Source organism: Ursus americanus, chromosome 5 (genome assembly GCF_024610735.1).
Source record: "Ursus americanus isolate L20-20 chromosome 5, mUrsAme1.1.p, whole genome shotgun sequence".
Classification (NCBI taxonomy): domain Eukaryota; kingdom Metazoa; phylum Chordata; class Mammalia; order Carnivora; family Ursidae; genus Ursus; species Ursus americanus.
In genome coordinates, this window is record NC_142131.1 from 80,309,404 (window position 1) to 80,329,415 (window position 20,012).

Sequence of the window (20,012 nt, forward strand, 5' to 3'; positions counted from 1 at the left end):
GGGAGTCTGCTGAGATTCTCTCTCTCTCTCTCTCTCTCTCTCTCTCTTTCCCTCTCCCTCTGCCCCTTCTCCCATTCACATGCCTGCTCTCTCTCTCTATCTCTCTCAAATAAATAAATATTTAAAATAAATGAATAAATAGCATAAAATTTATAGTTGAAAAGGAGATTCAGATATCCAAGATGCTTCAAACATACTAAAAACTTCCCCAATTCCTGAGTCAAATGTTAGTTTTTAAATTTAAAGTAATTAAAATAAAATAAAAAATCAGGTCCTCAGAAACACTAGTCATATATGGCTAATAGCTCCTGTATTGAAAAGAGCCTCTATAGATTAGCATTTTGTGAGTAGAAACTCTGTATGTAGAGTTTGAGAAACTTTAGAGAAACTCTATATGAAGAGAGGAAATATAAACATTTCAGGTGAGCCTAATTAGTAAGACTGGAATTAAATGATTTATTGAGATTGACAGATCACACATAGGGTAATGGGGGCACAGGAGGGTCGGTGTCAGTCCAGCCTCAAACTCCAGTAGGAGCCTGCTCAATTCATCCTCATATCAAGAGACAAGCCACTGCCTCATTCCAACTTGGTATCTGAGCATTGCATTGACTATCATTGAAGAGTATGATGACTGACTCCACTTGTCCCATTGGTTGTGTCTTCTCTTGACTCTGTCATCCTAAATTCTATTCCCAATCCCCCAACAAATCTGAGATGAACTCTAAACTGGATTTTAGTGTCTATGATCTCCATACCTCACCATTTTTATAGGTCTGGCTTTAACTCAGATAATCCACCAGGTGATAGCTGGCACTCTGGGCACAGTTCTGTAATACACAGTTAATAAAGTGGAAAATTGCCCATCTGTCAGGTTATTAGGGGAAACCACTTGAAGCCAAAAACACAGCTTTTGAAAATGGACTGCACTATGACTTGCAAAACGGATACACTGTGCCAAAACATGACTTTCAGAGCTTATCAAAGCTCAAGGTTTTTTAACACCACTTAGTTCAGATCCATATATTTCAAGATAACACAAACAGATTTAACAGTAACTGTGCACAGATGTTCTAAAGATATAACAATTTAGTGTTTCAGCAATTCTCTGTTTTCCACACTCTGATCAGTGTTGGCCAGTATTGTCCTATGACTAACTCCTATGAATAACTCTATTAATAGTCCATACTTAATTCATTGTTTTTGAGATTTCCCATGTTCCTTATGGTGACTGTTTTCCTTGTGGCAGAAAGTAATAAATAAACCTTATTGGCTACAAATGTGCTCCTTGTGATCTTTGTCTGATAGACATCAAAGCAGATTTCCAACATTTGTCATGTTCTCCCTGAAATGCTTCTCTGAGCACACTTTTGCTGGACCTTTTCCTTCCTTCCTTCCTTCCTTCCTTCCTTCCTTCCTTCCTTCCTTCCTTCCTTCCTTCCTTCCCTTTTTGCTATTGAGAGCCTGTATGTGCATGTGTGCATATTAGTGGAGTGTAGAGGGACAGAGAAAGAGACAGAGAGAAAGAATCCTAAGCAGGCCACACTGAGCACTCAGTGCTGAGCTGGATGTGGGTCTCGATCTTGCAACCCGGAGATCATGACTTGAGCCGAAATCAAGAATTGGAGGCTTAACTGACTAAGCCACCCAGGAGACCCTGCTGGACCCTTTCTACTAACAACAGTCATTTGATGTTTAAATATCCTTATCTACATTCAATTCAAGAGCTGCAACATCTAATGACTCCTATTATATTACAGGTAACATGTACTACATGCACATCCAAGGACATTTATTCTTTTAAAAGAGGACCAAGAAGGTTTAGTGAACATCTCTCTTGGTAAGTCAGACAACATGGCACATAAGGAGAAGGGAGACTGTTTCTTTCATAGATACAAGTCCATCATGAATTCAAATCCCTAACCCTCCTCCTCCTCCCCCTCCCCTCCTCCTCCTCCTCCTCCTCCTCCTCCTCCTCCTCCTCCTCCTCCTCCTCCTCCTTCTTCTTCTTCTTCTTCTTCTTCTTCTTCTTCTTCTTCTTCTTCTTCTTCTTCTTCTTCTTCCTCCTCTTCCTCTTCCCCCTCCTCCTCCTCCTCCTCCTCCTCCTTCTTCTTTTTCATCTATCCCCAAACTCTTAGGAGCTAAATTGAATCAGGTTAATCTCATTTAACAAACATGAAATACCTAAAATATGCCCAATTTGAGACTGATTTGCATTCATTGAATATGATAATTATTAGATTTACCACAACAATAATTTCAGTGGTCTGGTGCTGCCAACACTAGCTTATTGTGTGTTAAGAATTCAAAGTTAATTGAGAAAGTAGAGGTTGTTAACGTCTATAAACTAGTGCTTCTCAAAATGGGTTACAGGTGAGGGGCAATACTGAACCTTCCCATCCCCACCCCTGTCAATGCCCCCTCTCTGGATTTACTCAGAATCAAACTTGGGTGCAGATCAGAATCATTTGAAGGGCTTGTTAAACACAGACTGTTGGGCCCTGATTCCAGAGTTTTACTCAATAGTTATGAGATGGGACCCCAGATTTTGCATTTTTAACAAGTTTTCAAGTGATGATGATGCTTCTGGTCCAGGGAACACACAATAAGAACCACTACCTTGGGGTGTGTGGTGCACTTATACAAGTCATCTCCTCCTGTAAGCAGCCTCACATGTTTATCTCAGTGTGCCAAACATGTGCTACAATTTTATATACGTAAATTCCATAATGGGAAGATGTTAACTCTAGATTGCCCCCAAATTCAGAAATCTTGACTGCATCTTAAAAGAGAAAGTGAGGAAACTGGATGGAAAAGTGGGATTGAAGGAGTTTGTGTTAAACTAAGAGAGATAGGGCCACATTTAAATACTTGTCTGAGAAAGCCTGTAAGGAGTATGAGAAGTGTGCCTTTTATTTTAATAGGCTATGGTACAGAGGAACAAAAGTGGAAGTTGAAAGTAAGTGGAAATAAGTTAAATTTTTTTCTAAAAAAACAAAAATAAGAGAGATTCCTTTTGCTGGTTTATGTTCTTATAAAGTAGTTGTTAAGTCTTCCCAACTAGTTTTCTATTGCTGTTTAGAAATCGTTAAACATTTAGTGGTCTAAACATTTATTATCTCAGAGTTTCTGTAAGCAAGAGTCTAGCACTGGTTAGCTGGGTCCTCAGTGGGGTGAAGTCAAGGTATTAACCAGGTTGCAGTCTCATCTGAGATTTGGGGTCCTCTTCCAAGCTAACTCAGGTTGTTGGCAGAATTTGGTTTCTTGCTAGGACTGAGGTCCCTGTTTTCTTGCTGCCTGGTGGCTAGGAGTTACTCTTAGTTCTTGGAAGTCACCCTTATGTCCTAGCCATGTGGCAATCTCAAACATGCCAGTGACTTCTTCAGAGCCTCAGGACAATCTCTTTAGTTTGGTGTGATGGAGTCATATGCATCATGTAATCATGGGAGTGACTATCTAATCACCTTTCTCAAAACCTATTTAAGGTGTTGACAATCTCATCAAACTCAGAGGCCCTGTCCATCCTCACAGGGAGGGTATTATGCAGTGAATATATACCAGGATGCAAGAATCTTGGGTCCAACTTAGAATTCTACACATCTAACAGGAACTGGGAAATGGTGGGGCTGGAGGTTTGAGATGGATAGTGCTTCCTAGAATGGGAGAGAAAGCTAACTAGGGTTAATCTAGAAGGCCTGTGAAGGAATATTAGCCTCACACTTGAAGCGTTATGCCATAGCTATTTAAATATTCTAGCCTTGGCTAGAAGGCTGTGTGGCTTTTCTTTAGTGGAATTTAGCAGTCAGGTGTAATTGGGAGAAAGCACAGTTTGGTCCAGGGTTGGAGGTTTTTTTTAGATGAATATAACTTAAATAGCACAGATCATAGTTATTTATGGTAGTAACTAGATAACTCATGGAAAAAATGGCATATGAGCCTAACTGGAGTAGGTAGAGACATGAAGTAAGCAGGAATTTATGGTAGTGAGGAGGAAGAACAGTCCTGAAAACACCATTTCTTTGAAAAGACAGGTGGTTTTATTTGAACATATTGTACACAAGTCTACTCAAGAGAATAGATGCTTCTACTGGTTTTATTTGAGGTGTCTGAGGTAAAGATTTCAGAGGGAAGTAATTCTGGGTGATGGCATAATCTTTAGTATGATCATGGAAAGCAATGACTGAAGTGAATTATAAAGATCATTTGAGTTTGGGGTGTTTGGTGGAGCACTCATAAGGGTCCTAAATCAGATATCCAGAATCACTGCAGAAATTTGGGTGGGAAGAAAGACCATAAGCAGGTACTATAACCCTCAATAGCTGATATTGACAAGGGCATGCAAAGGGTGGACAAGCGAATGATTGGAGCCTCAAGAAGAATGGAGCATGGCAAAGGATAGGAGAAGTTACAGTTGAGGAGTAGCCCTGGGCAGCAAGATAGAAAAAAACTGAAACATAAACCAACACGTACGAGTATTCTGGTTTGTAAGGTAAAGTGTACTTACTGTGGATCAGCTCAAAAAGGTTTGAAAAACACTGATCTCTGACATGGGCCATAAATGCTCACCACAGGCCAATTGAAAATTTAAGATGAGTGAAAAATAAAATTTGATTATTTCTAGAACTTATGAATCAAGGAATCAAACACACACACACACACACACACACACTCACACACACTATAAGGGAATGATTAAAGAACAACAGTGTCCTCAGGACTGGGATGGATGGTTCTGTGATGCACTCCAAATGTGAGGATGACCTGCACCCCATCATCACCACTGTAAAAGGATAACCCTGTATGTCTTGGAAAAATTCTTCACGATCCTTTTTAACATCACATTGGTGTAAGTAATATTCAACACATCCCTGCTTTTGGAGACAGAGAGAAACAAAAACATTTTTGAGGGGTGTCAGCTTCTTTTTTTTTTTTAAAGATTTTATTTATTTATACGACAGAGATAGAGACAGCCAGAAAGAGAGGGAACACAAGCAGGGGGAGTGGGAGAGGAAGAAGCAGGCTCCCAGCAGAGGAGCCTGATGTGGGGCTCGATCCCATAACGCCAGGATCACGCCCTGAGCGGAAGGCAGACGCTTAACCGCTATGCCACCCAGGCGCCCCAGGGTGTCAGCTTCTGCTTTGTCTTCAGCTTGCCTTCCATTCCCTCATCATTGTGAATGTACTTAATGCCACTGAATTGTACAGGGCAATGATTAAAAATGGTTAAAAGGGTAAATTTTATCACAAAAAAACCCTTAAAGGCCTGATAGAGTTTTGTCATAAGTTGAAAGAGACAGATCTTTAATCCATGTATCTGAAATCTACAAATATTTAAAATTCTCACATGGAGAAATGTGATCTAAAGATTGGAGCAACGTAGACCTTCTACTTTGAAAAGTTCTCAACCCTATAGCAAAAAAAAAAAAATGCCCACAGTTCCTATTCTAATACTGACCAAAAGCCTCCTGTGCCTCTCACCGTGACCCAGAATTCAGACTGTATCATTTATCTTTGGTTCCCTGGTGATGTTTGGTTCACATCCACACAGAATTGAGAGAAAAAAAAAAAGCCTGAATGTTTCCTCACTGCCATTCACCGAAATTATATAGAGTAACACCTTAGCTCTCTCAGCTAAACCAAGAGGAAACTGATACTCACCGTTTGCAAAAAAGAAAGGAAAACAAGCTTCTAAGATTGAACTGGCCCATTCATTGGAGGTCAGGAAACCTCTCTGCACCTTACTTACCGGCAGAGAGAAGCAAATGCATACAACCACATAATCACTTAGTATAATTCAGAATTCTGATTTCAGTGCTTGCAGGAGTATGGCAGAACCAGACTGGTACATTCTGGTGATGGGAATATTAATTATGAAATCTCACTCTGGAACATGTAACCTAGAGAAAGCCCCCCCACAAATCCCTCAGGAAACAAGTGTGCTGATTTTCCTGGAGGGTCCTTGATGCCCATCTGTCATGAGCATGCTATGAAGGCACACACACCTGAGTTCTATCTTTCCACAATGCCAGCTTTATTCAATCATAAAGCAAAGTTAAATCACAATTATAAAGCAGGTTCAGGATTCTAATCTCAATGACAATTCACCATGTGATTAAACTTGGCTTCTTACCTGCATACAGAACAGGGCAGAAGACAAGCCACATATCAAACAAGATAACAGAAGGATGTAGGAAAAGAAAGAAGGTAAAAAAAGCAGCCAGTGGTTCAGATGGGACAAGTGTGGAAACAACATTTTGTGACCTGTTCAAGGATAAGATGGGAATGGGTATTCAGAGGATTCTTTTGTCTTTTTGTTCCTGCTTCAAGCAGGCCTTCACTCTCCAAACACTATTTCCATCTTGGTCCAGGACTGAGATCTAAGAGATGTGGGGAAAGGACAGTGGGGGGCAACAGTTCAACAAGACATGCTGAGAGCCAGCCCAGTGCCATAATGACCCCAGCCTAGGGCATAGGCACAATGAAAAAACTTACTGCAGCATAAGCAAGACAAAGTGCCCATGATTCTCCTAGGGCTTGCACTTCTAACCTTGGACCTTTCTTTCTTCAGGTCTGTAAGTATGTAGTTGGTGGTCCACGGGGTGAAACCTACCAACGTTGTCAAGATTGGTCTTGCTCTCCCTGCTCTGGCAGAAAAGCTCCCATTAGGGGTAAAGCAAATGGCCTCAGGTCTTGTCTTTGCCATCTACCACCCACATGGCCTTGGACAAGTCTCTAGGCTCTCTGCACCTTGGTCTCTTCATTTGTAAAATATCTAGGACTCACAGGAAGCTGTGGTCAGGAGGGCTGGGGTGCTGTGCTGCCAATGTGCTTATTAGGAGGAGGCTTCCATGGAGAGTCAGAGGGGACAGGCAATGTTCTCTAGAGTTCTTCTGGCCTCCTATCAGGAAGCAAATTAATCTAAAGGACCTACTAGGCGTCTGACCTGTAGCAGGCAGATCCTGCCTTTCTCTTATCTAAGACACACTCTAACACCAGAAAATAGAGTGGACATGCACGAAGATTTCCAATGTGTGACTGGGGAGTGGCACTGACCGGTGCTTCAGCCTCACCTAGGACCACATGACCCTGCACCTCAAGTGCCTCCCCTCCCACTGCCCAGGATAGCTTGTCATGTGGGAGGATGAGGGTGAGATGAAGACCAGGACCCAGCAGCTCTACAGCAGCTCATGGTCTCTGACATTCTGTCTGAGGTAGCTGTGGAGGAGAGAGCTGAGGCTGAACTTGGAGATATTTCATGCCTTGGCGGGGCCATAACTGAACAGAAAGTGTCCCCATGATCTGCTTACATTATCCCAGATGGGGTTTTCAGAGAGAAGCTGTGGTGACACACTGCAGTCTGACCAGCAGAGACCCCCCTCCACCCCCCCCCGTGACCTCTCCCACACCAATGGAGGACCCCCCAGGCCAGCCCAAGCATGGAGTGCATGGGTACAGCTCAGACCCTCACTGTTCAGGGTAGCCTGTGGCACTGACAGGATCAGAGGGCAGAAGCAGAGTGTGGGAATTTTTTCAGACCCTACTTTAGGGAGGGGCTGCCACATGTGTTCCCTGACCAGGGTCCATCCTGCTTCCATCCTTTCTCCCCTCAGGCCCACTCTGATTTTCACTCTCTGTTCTTTCATGGACCCATCCCTGCATACCCTTCTGTGTGTCCCTGATTTACTGAGCACCCCACTCCCACCTTTCCATGGAAGTTCAGCTCTTCTTTTTACTGTCTCCCCTGTGTTTGCTACATGAATGTTAGATGTAAAAACTGTATGACTCCCTATTTTCCTTTTTATTTGAAATCTAATAATAATTCCTTAATACCAAACATTTAGGCTTCCAATGTCTCCATTATATATAATGCAATTATACATATTGCATATACTGTAATACATATATTGCATTATATATTATATATTTGTGAGAGAGAGAGCATGAGTGGGGGGGAGGGGAAGAGTGAGAGGGAGAAAGAGAATCTTAAGCAGGCTCAAGCCCATTCCACACTCAGCATGGAGCCCAACAAGGGGCTCGATCTCACGACCCTGAGACCCTGAGCTGAAATCAAGAGTCAGACACTTAACCAACTGAGCCACCCAGGTGCCCCTATTATATATATTATATATTGTAATATTATATATTACAATTTCAAGCAAAACTATTGTATTTGAAGTGCTTATTCTAAGCACTGGAGATATAATTGTGAATGAAATTGTTCCCACCATGGGGCTTATTTTCTGATAGGAGTGAGAGACAATGAATGAAAGACCAAGGGAATATATAGCACACATAAAGATGATTTGTGTTAGGGAAGAAAAGAAAGACATCAGAACAAGGTGTTTAGGGTTCCCATGAGGAAGGACTCTGCCCCATTGTGTGTCAGATCAAGGAAACCTCACTGAGTGGGGAGCAGAGACCTACAGGAGGAATCCATGGCCAGATTTAGGGAGAAGACTTCTAGGCAGAGGGACCAATGAATGCCAAGACCCCAAATCCAAGCTGTGCTGCAGAAGAGCCAGTGGCATAAAGTTAGACTGTGGAGAAATAATTTGAAAAGAATGGATGACATGGCCGAGCCAGGTATGGAAGGACCTCTTGGGCCATTGGGAAGACTTTGGCTGGTACATTGAAGAATGTAGGAAGCTGCTAGAGGATTTTGAGCAAAAAAAGGTAACAAAATGGGCATTTCTATAAAATAACTACTCTCACAACTCTTCCCCTACCTCTTCATTAAAGAGCAAAATGATCACATGGACATGTATGCTTCACTTTAAGATCATATAATGTAGGAACATACAAATTGGTTTTCACAAAAAAATGATTTCCAATTTCTTAAGCAGAAGTAATTTTTTACTTCACAAAGTGTCTCCCTTCTTTAGAGTCCATTACACTCCAAACTCTTCTACTGTATTTGTAACAATTTCCTATATAGAATGATCTTTCAGGAACACATTTAGTGTAGCCTACGAAAAAGTGCTATCTGCACTGAATTTAGGAGTCATCTATTATTTTGCTTGGTCAAAAATTCTTGGTAAAGTGCACACTTTGTTCAGATGCTGTTCTGGAAATCTATGGAAGATACAGAGGTAAAGAATCTGCCCTACCCTAATGAGGTAGAAGACAGCTTTCCACCAGAGTCGGGCGTGACAGGTGGCATAGGGGTGATTTTCAAATGAGGAGTAACCAGGGTGTTAAGACCTGTTAGGGGTGATGGATATTTGGGGAGGGGCTATTCCTGGTGATGATGACTGCCCACTGCTCCAAGCTGATCCTAAACGCTATGATCTACAAAGGCAGGCGATGTGTTGGGTTTCACTGAATGCTGGGATAAGGAGCTTGAACTTGATTAGTTGGCAAACTTTATTCTTACAACAACCCTAAGAGATATGCACAAATCTATATTTATTCCCTTTACCAGTTCTCAAAAGTGTCAGCTCTAAATTTATTCTTCAATACATGCTCTGTGATGGTGGATGTATTCTTTTAAGTATTTCTCCTTTGAGAGTGAGTATTGTAATGTTTGTTTTTCTCAGCACAGGGTGCTGGAGCATTAAGGCCCCAAATAGTTAGGACTTGGTCAATAGCTGACAGCTTCCTTAATTTTTCTTTTTTTATTTGACAGAGAGAGACAGCCAGCGAGAGAGGGAACACGAGCAGGGGGAGTGGGAGAGGAAGAAGCAGGCTCCCAGGGGAGAAGCCTGATATGGGGCTCGATCCCAGAACGCTGGGATCACTCCCTGAGCTGAAGGCAGACGCTTAACAACTGAGCCAGTCAGGCACCCCAGCTTCCTTAATTTTTGTTCTCATTTTCAACTTAGGACCAACCAGAGAAAGCCAAATCACTTAGGATTCCTTCCTGTCTAGCTACCCTGCCTCCAGATACCCCCATGTCAACAAGATCCAATCAGCGAGTATCTGAAGCCTTCCCTTTTTTCTACCATAAATCTTTCCCACTCTTCCGCCTGCCTTTGAGTCTCTGCCAAAACACAAGTGACGGTGGCAGACCCCTTTGCTATAGCAAGGTCTAAATTAATGACTTTTGCCTGTTCTCATTTGGGGGAGGGTCTTCTTTATTAACACAATAATATCCCTATTTTACCTATGAGTATTAATATTCATTTTTTACCAATGAGGATTATTAGGCACAGAAAGGTTGAATAATTTTTCTGGGGTCACACAGCCAGTCAAGGGCAAAGTTGAGACTAGCCCAAGAAATCTGGATCTAGAGCAGGGTCTCTTGGTCTTGGTGCAGTTGATGTTTTAGACAAGAACTTTGTTGTGGGAGGTTGTCCTGTGCATAGTTGGAGGGTTAACAGCATCCCCTGGTTGAGAACCACTGATCTAGAACCTACTTTCCTCACCACTTGCGCAAAGCTTTTTTGACTTATCAAATTGATTTCACATTTATTATTTCTTTTGATTCGTGTAGAATGGTTGACGAAACGGAATCAGAGGTGGAAGGATGTGATGAGGGTCATAGAGGGAACAGGCCAGGAGTCCCTGAGAACACACCACTTTGCCTGTGTCCCAGCCAGACAGCAAGAAACAGAGGGACACAACTGGCTCCATCAGCCCTCCACCTCCCTGTCCCGGGCATGGGCTCTCCTGTACCACAAGTCTTGGAGGTCGTCCATAAGCACATTATAGTGATCAAGGGGAGTGAAAGTTTCTGTAAAAAAACAGTTAAAAAAAAAAGCCCTGCAAAGGGGTGTGGACTATGTTCCTGGGACTGGGTAGATTAGGGATGGATTATCCAAAAGTATACAAAGGCCACTACTCCACCTGCCTCTTGGGTGCAGTCTTCCTCGTTCCCTTCCAGATATGAAGATAGGTGGGATCTCACAAGTGAAGGGAAAAATAATAGGCAGGAGAGGATTTTTGGAGGAAATGCCTCAAATGGAGTTAACAGATCTTTAGTGGTAGGTAGGCTTTCAGCTCAAACTTCAGGGCTGGGCCTGCTGCTGCTGTAGGAAAGAAATAGTGAGGGGGCGCCAGGGTGCCTCAGTTAGTTAAGCATCTGCCTTCGGCTCAGGTCATGATCCCAGAGTCCTGGTATCGAGTCCCACATCCAAATCCTTCCTCAGCAGGGAGTCTGCTTCTCCATCTGTCCCTCCCCTTGCTTGTGCACTCTCTCTCAAATAAATAAAATCTTAAAAAAAAAAAAAGAAGAAATAGCTGCTGAGGGCAGGAACCTCACATTGACTGCTAAGGATGAGAAAATGCCAGCTGGTAAGGAATTAGGGGATATTTATGCTGAACTTTTTGCAATGAAGTGTGGGGCCCACTCAGAACTGCACAGTTTATATGCAGATTATTCTAAACTGAAGATATTTAATATTCACAAATGCATCAGAAAGAAAACTTTCAGAGCTTCCTTTATCTGACTAAAAGTGGCAACTTCTGGGAATACTGCTTGGAGAATTGGCCCCTTTATCATTATGTAATGCCTCTCTTTATTCCTGATAACTCTTTTGCTATGAAGTCTACTCTGTCTGAAATTAATTTAGCTACTTCTGTTTTCTCTGATTAGTTATAGCATGGTATTGCTACACACACACATATATACACACGTACACATATATGTATAGTTCATCCATGTCCTTTAAATTTATATATGTAATATAAATATATATTACACGTATTACATATATAAATTTAAAGGACATGGATGAACTATACATGTGTGTGTGTGTGTGTGTGTGTGTGTGTGTGTGTGTGTGTATGAGTGTGTATATATACTGTGAGCCTGTATATATATATATATATATACACAGTCTCCATACCCAGTGTGGAGCCCAATGCGGGCCTTAAACTCACAACCCTGAGATCAAGACCTGAGCTGGGATTGAGAGTTAGAGGTTTAACCAACTGAGCCACCCAGGTGTCCTTAATTTATATATGGTTTTGTTTAAAGTCAATTTCTTGCAGACAACGCATAGTTGGGCCTTGTTTTCGATCCACACTGACAAGATCTCTTTTTCAGTTTCAAGTGTACATTTTAGTGAATCAAAACTTCCATACACCCGGTGCTCATTACAAGTGCACAAGTGCACTCCTTAATCTCCATCCCCTATTTAACCCATGCCCCACCTTTTCTCCAGTAGCGATCCATTTGTTCTCTATAGTTAAGAAGTCTGTTTCTTGATTTGCTTCACTTTTTTTCCCCTATGATCATTTGTTTTGTTCCTTAAATTTCACATATGAGTGAAATCATATGGTGTTTGTATTTTTTTTAAAAGATTTTATTTATTTATTTGACAGAGATAGAGACAGCCAGCGAGAGAGGGAACACAAGCAGGGGGAGTGGGAGAGGAAGAAGCAGGCTCATAGCGGAGGAGCCTGATGTGGGGCTCAATCCCAGAACGCCAGGATCACGCCCTGAGCCGAAGGCAGATGCTTAACCGCTGTGCCACCCAGGTGCCCCAGGTGTTTGTATTTTTTAAAAAAGATTTTATTTATTTATTTGACAGAGAGAGAGAGTGAGCACAAGCAGGAGGAACTTCAGAAAGAGAGGGAGAAGCAGGCTCTCCGCTGGGCAGGGAGCCTGATGTGAGGCTTGATACCAGGACCTGGGATCATGACCTGAGCTGAAGGCAGCTGCTTAACCGACTGAGCCACCCAGGTGTTCCAGTGTTTATATTTCTCTGACTGATATTTTCACTTAGCGTAATACTCTCTAGCTACATTCATGTCATTGCAAATGGCAAGATTTCATTTTTTATTGCTGAGTAATATTCCATTGTGATATATCACATCTTTATTCACTCATCAGTGAATAAAGACATTCGACATCCCCCATAATTTGGCTATTGTAGGTAATACTGTTATAAACATTAGGGTGTATGTGCCCCTTTGATTCTGTATTCTTGGATTCTTTGGATAAATACCTACTAGTGCAATTGATGGGTCATAGAGTAGTTCTATTTTTCACTTTTTGAGGAAACTCCATACTGTTTTCCAGAGTGGCTGCACCAGTTTGCATTCCCACCAAGAGTGTAGGAGGGTTGCCTGTTCTCCACATCCTTGCCAACAGCTGATATTTCCTGTGTTGTTAATTTTAGCCATTTTGACCGTTGTGAGGTGATATCTATCTCCTTGTACCTTAGATTTGTATTTCCCTGATGCGGAGTGATGCTGAGCATCTTATGTGTCTGTTGGACATCCTTATGTCTTTGGAAAAATGTCTATTCATGCCTTCTGCCCCTTTCTTAATTGGACTATTTATTTTTGGGGTGTTGAGTTTGATATGTTCTTTATAACCCTTTATCAGATATGCCATTTGCAAGTACCTGCTCTCATTCCATAGGCTGCCTTTTAGTTTTGTTGATGATTTCCTTCATTGTGCATAAGCTTTTTATTTCAATGACGTCCCAGTAGTTGATTTTTGCCTTTGTTTCCCTTGCCTCAGGTACGCATCTAGTAAGAAGTTGCTACAGCCGAGGTCAAAGAGGTTACTGCTTGTTTTCTCCTCTAGGATTTAATGGTCCCCTGTCTCACGTTTAAGTCATTTGTCCATTTTGAATTTATTTTTGTACATGGCGTAAGTAGCCCAGTTTCATTCTTTTGCACACAGCTTCCAGTTTTCCCAACACCATTTGTTGAAGAGACTGTTTCCCATTGGATATTCTTTCCTACTTTGTCAAAGATTAGTTGACCATATAGTTGTGGGTCCGTTTCTAGGTTTTCTATTCTGTTCCATGGAGCTATGTGTCTGTTTTTGTGTCAGTACCATTCTGTGTTGATGACTACAGCTTCGTAATATAACTTGAAGTCCGGAATGGTGATGACTCTAGCTTTGTTTTTCTTTTTCAAGGTTGCTTTGACTATTCAAGCTCTTCTGTGGTTCCACACAAATTTTAGGAGACAAACTCCTTTTTTTAATTAGCACATTTAAACCATTGACATTTATTTTTTAAATTATTTTTTATTATGTTCAGTTAACCAGCATATAGTACATCATAAGTTTTTGATGTAGTGTTCAATGATTCATTAGTTGCCTATAACACCCAGTGTCATTGACATTTAAATGATTATTGATATAGTTTATTGATTTATTATAGATTATTGATACAGTGAAAATTGATCACTGTATCATTATGTCATTGTATCTAACATTTTTGGTTACTGCTATTTTTTTTGGTCCTAGTTTTTTGTTTCTATTTTTGTCTTCCATTTTTTTCTGCATTTCATAATTTTAATTGAGTATTTTATATGATTCCTTTTTCTTCCTTCTTATCATATCAGTTATACTTTTTAAAAACTTGTTAAAGATATTGTTCCAGAGTTGGCAATATACTTTACATAATGTTTATTCTATAAAATATGCATTAATCAAAGTTCACTTTGAATTACACTGTGACACTTCACAGTAGTGAAAATACTTTGTAATAAAATATTTCTAATTCCTTCTATCCATTCCTTTTATCATTTCTGACATTCATTTTACTTATACATAAACATGCATAAACATGTATATGTGTATATAAAAACATACATAATCAAATACATTGTTGCTATATTATTTTGAAGAAACACTTATTTGTTAGATCAATTAAGAATAAGAAATATATAGATTTTAATTTCACCTATACTTATGTATTCTCTGGTGCTCTTGCTTAGCTTATATAGATCTGCTTCTGACCTATATAATTTTCCTTCTCTCTGAAGAACTTCTTTAAGCATTTCTTGCAAGACAGGTCTACTAGCAACAAATTCCTTCAATTTTTGTTTACCTATAAAAGTCTTTATTTCTCTTTCACTTTTGAAGGATAATTTCACAAGGTACAAAATTATAGGTTCTCCATGTCTTTTTTTATGCTTGTTTTCCCCCACCCCCAACACTAAATATTTTGCTCCATTACTTTCTTGCTTGCATTGTTTCTAAAGAGAAGTCAGATGTAATTCTTTGCCCCCTATAGGTAGTGTTTTCCTACCTTCATTCCTCTGTCTTCATTTGAAATGTTTTTCTTTACTTTTCATTTTGTGTTTATGGCCTTTACCTTACTTGATGTTCTCTGATTTTCCTGGTTCTGTGGTTTGAAGTCTGACAATAATTTGGGGAAATTATCAGTTATTATTGTTTCATATGGTTTAATGCTCTGTTCTTAGGGACGTACATGTCAAGAATTATTTTTTCTTGGAAAATTGACCACTGTATCATTATGTAATGCCCTTCTTTATCTACGATAAGTTTCTTTGCTATGAGCTACTGTAGGCTTCACACAGGTAAATAATACAGTTCTTTATGATTTTCAAAATTTTATAATTGTATCACTCCAAGGGTGATGGAATAGAGATATAATTATGAATATAAATATAGATATTGATATGTGTATATATTATATACATATAATATATATATGTACAGACTGTAATATTTAGCCATTTTATAATTTATTTGGGTGTGCTTAGAGGAGAGATTAAAGAATATACTAGGAAAATGAGATTACAGACATATCTGTGCTTTCACACAATATGTATTTCACAGTATAGGACTTATGATGAAGGATTCTGGGAGAGAGACTGTTCCCTCTTACGTGATACATATAGGTTGAGTGGCAGGCCCTCAAAGATAGAAAAGGGACTGGGGCAAAAGTATAGTCAAGCAATAATGGAGGTATTTGAAGTGGTACAGTGGCCTGTCTAGCTGGAGTGGAAGGCAGAGCATTGGTGAGAAGACACCCACATGAGGAGGGCTATAAACACCACACTAAGATGCCATATGTAGGTGGCAGAGTCTGCATAAGGTCCTAAGCAGGAAGAAGGTGATAAATGGGGGCCTGGTTGTGGTGTCCCTCCCTTTTAGTCCAATGATGAGTGGTCCATGTTGGAGTCATCATTTGGACATGGTAGAAGTTTTATAGGCTTTGGAGTCAGAGGACTGGATATCAGCTCTTGTTGTGAGGGTTATATGAAGCAGTATATTGCAAAGTGCTTTATTTTTATTGTGGTAAAAGACACATAACATAAAATTCGCCATTTCAATAATTTTAAAGTACACAACCAGTGGCATTAGCAAATTCACAATGTTGTGCAACCATTACCACTATCTAGTCCCAGAACTTTTCATCATCCCAAAAGGAAACCCTATATTGATGAAGCAGTTATACCTCATTCTCCTGTCCTTCTAACCTCTAGCACTGATCCATGTCTCTATGAATTTTCTCTATGTCTCTGCTGTGGACATTTAACAAAATGGAGGAGATTAAGGAGTAGAGCTGATGGCATGTGATTAAATTTATGTTTAGAGACACATCCTGGAAAAACAAGCTGTGTTGTGTATTTGGGGTAGGGTGAGAAAGAGGGCAGGGAGCCCTGTTTGGAAATTCCTGCATCATCCAAGTAAAGAATGACTGTATTTTTGGACTATGATGGTGGTAGTTGCAACCTCAAGGATTGCATGTCATAGAAAGGTCAGCAGTGATGGTCAAATGGACAGGATTTAGTGAGGGATTAAAATGTGGGTGGTGACAGAAACCTGCTGACCTGACGAAGCTTTCAATTAGTTACCAGCCCTGAAAGGGATATCATGACTTTGTTTTTTGACATGATGAATTTGAGATGCCTCTGGAACCTCCAGTGTGAGTATTGAGGTGGAGTTGTGTGGTGAAGAGCTTGGAGGAGACATGTCATGGCCTATAATATGTATGACAGACTTCGGTGTTAGGTAGTAACTTGAAACCATAACCATGAATGAGAGTGACTTGAGACACTGTAGACTAATAAAAGAAGGGTCTAGCACCAGGTTTTAATCACTTATCACTTAATGGGAAAGAGTGAGCCAGAGTAGGAGAAAAACCAGAAATGTGGTGTCACTACCAAAGGAAGAAAGATTTTCAAGGAGAAACTAACAGTGCCAATGCTGTTGGGATCAAGTAAGAAATGTTCTTTGGGCTTGTCCATTTATTCAATAAATATTTATTAATGAAGGTACAATACTAAAAGTCAAAGCCTCAAATGCACATTCTAAAGGGAAAAAGAAACTGGAATACACAAATTAAATTAGAAAGGGATGGTGAAATGGGGTGAGGATACCATTTTGGGCAGGGTGGTCAGTGGAGGCATCTCTGACATAATCACATTTGCAAGCTCCTAAATGTAGTGCAGGAGAAAGCCATGCAAAAATGTGGAGGAAAACACCCAGGCATCAGGAACCCTGTGTTGAAGGACCACAAGCTAGAATTGTGCTTAGATATTCTGATCAACAATGAGAGGGCCAGAGTGGCTGGAGGAGAGGAATGAAGGAAAAGTTGGGAAATAGCCATAGATGAAGGGCTTTGGGACCCCTTTGGAGAGAAGAGATACCCTTGGACATTTAGTGACACAGAGATCATGAGTGATTGCTACTTTGAACAAGGAATGGCTGGAACAGAAGCCAGACTGGAGTCTGTTGAGCTGGGGGAAGGGAGTGAGAAATGGACACTGACAATCTGGATAACTCTCTGAAGAGGTGGGCAGCAGCTGGAAGGGAATGAGGGGCAGCATCTTTCACTTCCCTCCATGTGGATTTGGGACTTTTGATTTCTCTTCTCAGAAGAAAATCCTAGAATGGGCTCCTGGAGCCACAGGGACATCCTAGAGGAGGGGGACACCGTCTCCTGAGTCTTAAGCAGTCCTACCCACCCCACACTTCCCTATGACCTTCTTCATTGCTCCTGTCACTTCTTTGTTCCTGAGACTGTAGATGACAGGGTTCAGCATGGGTGTGAGAACTGTATAAAAGATGGACACTACATCATCCTGGCCAGGAGAGTGGTAAGATGCAGGTAACATATAGGTATACACGAGGGGCCCATAAAAGAGGTTGACAACTGTTAAGTGGGAAGAGCAAGTGGCTAGGGCCTTCTGACGCCCCTCCACAGAGTGCATCCCAAGCACTGCTGCCAGAATGAGGGCATAGGAGGTGGTGATGAAGGCAATGGGCACCAGAAGGACCACCACACCTGTCACAAAAAGCACTCGCTCATAGGCAGCTGTGTCAGCACAGGCCAGCCTCAGCAGTGAAGGCACCTCGCAGAAAAAGTGTGCAATCCTCCTCGAGCCACAGTAGGGGAACTGCAGCGTCAGTGCTGTCTGGATGGAGGCATTGATAGACCCTCCCAGCCAGGAGGTGGCCACCATGAGCAGACAGGTCTGGCGGCTCATGAGTGATGGGTAGCGCAGAGGGTTGCAGATGGCCACGTAGCGGTCATAGGACATGAGGGCCAGCAGGAGGCACTCAGCAGCCCCAAGGAACATGAAGAAAAACATTTGGGCCCCACAGCCCACAAATGAGATGCTAGTCCAGCCAAAAAGGAAGCCTGCTATCATCTTGGGGACGGTGACCGAGGTGAAGAAGATGTCCAGGAAGGACAGCTGGCTGAGGAGGAAATACATGGGTGTGTGGAGCCGGGCATCAGCCCAGATCAGGAAGACCATAGCAGTGTTGCCAGCCATGGCTAGTGTGTAGATTACCACAACCATGCTGAAGAGGAACAGGTGCATCGGGCTTTCATTAAAAAGGCTTGTGAGGACAAAGCCGATGGTGGAGGAGTGGTTCCAGGGCCCTCTGCCTGCCTCCTGCCAAGCCTCACTGTGGGGAGGAAGGAAACCAACTCACCAAGAGCTCAGAAACATCTACTCTGAGTTAGAGAGAGGGTGATGGATGAAAACAGCAAAGGGCAACAATTCAGTAAGCTGGCACAGGGTCTGTGGGAGTTCTTCCTAATATTCTTGCAAATTTTTGTAGGTTTGGCATTCTTTCATGATGAAAAACTACTATAAAAGACATGAAATGCAACCAAAGCAGTGCTCAGAGGGTATTCATAACACAAAATACATGTGTTAAAAAAGGAGGAAAAACTGAAAACCAATGATCAAAGTTTCCATCTTAAAAAGCTAGAAAAAGAACCACAACATATTAGAACACCCGAGGTTTGTGAAATATACATACTTAACAATATTTTCAATAATTAAATAAACAAGTAAATATGCACAAAGGAAAAAAAAATTAAAAATAAACACTTTCATGCCAAATCTAAGAACTAGATCCACAAGTATCTGAATTATATGGTTCTAAATTCTCATTGTAGATGCATGAAGATCCATGTGATGAATTTTTCCTAGAGATAGCTGAGAGCCTGTGACTGTGGCTGACAGGGTGCATTTTATCAGCTAGCGTAGCTGTGCAGTGCCATCTTGACCTTGTCTTCTTGACCCTCAAGAATCCTAAACATGCCCTTTGTGCTCAGATGCAGTAATTGCTCTTAAGCAGATTTCTGGCAGTATGCTGTCTTTATCCTCATTCTATTACCTTGTTTCAATGGATTTGTTATAGCAGTTTTTTTCCTTAGTAAGAAGATCCCTTATGAACCTGTTTGATAGAGAATAGGCCTCATTGTAAGTATAAACCTGTGAACTTCATAATAAGACTAGGTAAACCAGTTTCAATAGTTTCCCTTGGAAGTTATCTGGGGCCCTTAAAGTTCTCCTTTCTCAAATTACTTTTGCTCAGGTAAAGTCAATTTCAATGAATGTCAGGTTAAGCTATGATGAGAAAGAAGTCACACAAAGGCAGTTTTAGAAAGTATGGATGAGGGACAAGCTTAGACCAAACACCCTGCTGCAAGAGAGCCAGCAGAGAACTGCCCACCAGGCAAACTCCCAGATTTTGTAGCCTGCTGGCTTCCTTGGTTCTAGGATCCCAAATCCTAGGGGATGTTTTGAAGTCTAGTTTATCTTTCTGGGCTTGAGATAGCAAATGATTTAGATGGAGAGAATGAGGATAAATAAAATGAATTTCCCAATGTTCTCTAATGAGTTGAGAATATGAGAGAATGTTGGAGCTGGTTGACACCGTTGGGTCACTGGGACAGGACTAGAGGGACATCAAAGTGTTGTGGAGGTGCAGCATGTCAGAGATGTGACAGACTGTCTCCCTACTCTGCATGTCCTTCAGAATCACTGGCAGAGTTGTCCAATCTTTGGGTGACCTGTGTTTCTGATTTCCCTGAATCTAAGTCCTGGAAGTG

At 41.3% G+C, this 20,012-nt stretch overlaps 1 protein-coding gene across 1 annotated transcript; it reads right to left on the reverse strand.

The window, feature by feature from the left end:
* Positions 1-17,607: 17,607 nt before the first annotated feature.
* On the reverse strand, positions 17,608-18,540 carry LOC123780221 (olfactory receptor 2T1-like). Its single transcript, XM_045779011.2, has one exon. It carries the CDS (start codon positions 18,484-18,486, stop codon positions 17,608-17,610), a length of 879 nt encoding a protein of 292 aa, XP_045634967.2. The 5' UTR covers positions 18,487-18,540.
* Between the last annotated feature and the right edge of the window lie 1,472 nt (positions 18,541-20,012).

Excerpts from the sequence above, each read along its gene's own strand:
- LOC123780221 (XM_045779011.2), bottom strand. The coding sequence starts at position 18,486 with ATGCACCTGTTCCTCTTCAGCATGGTTGTGGTAATCTACACACTAGCC.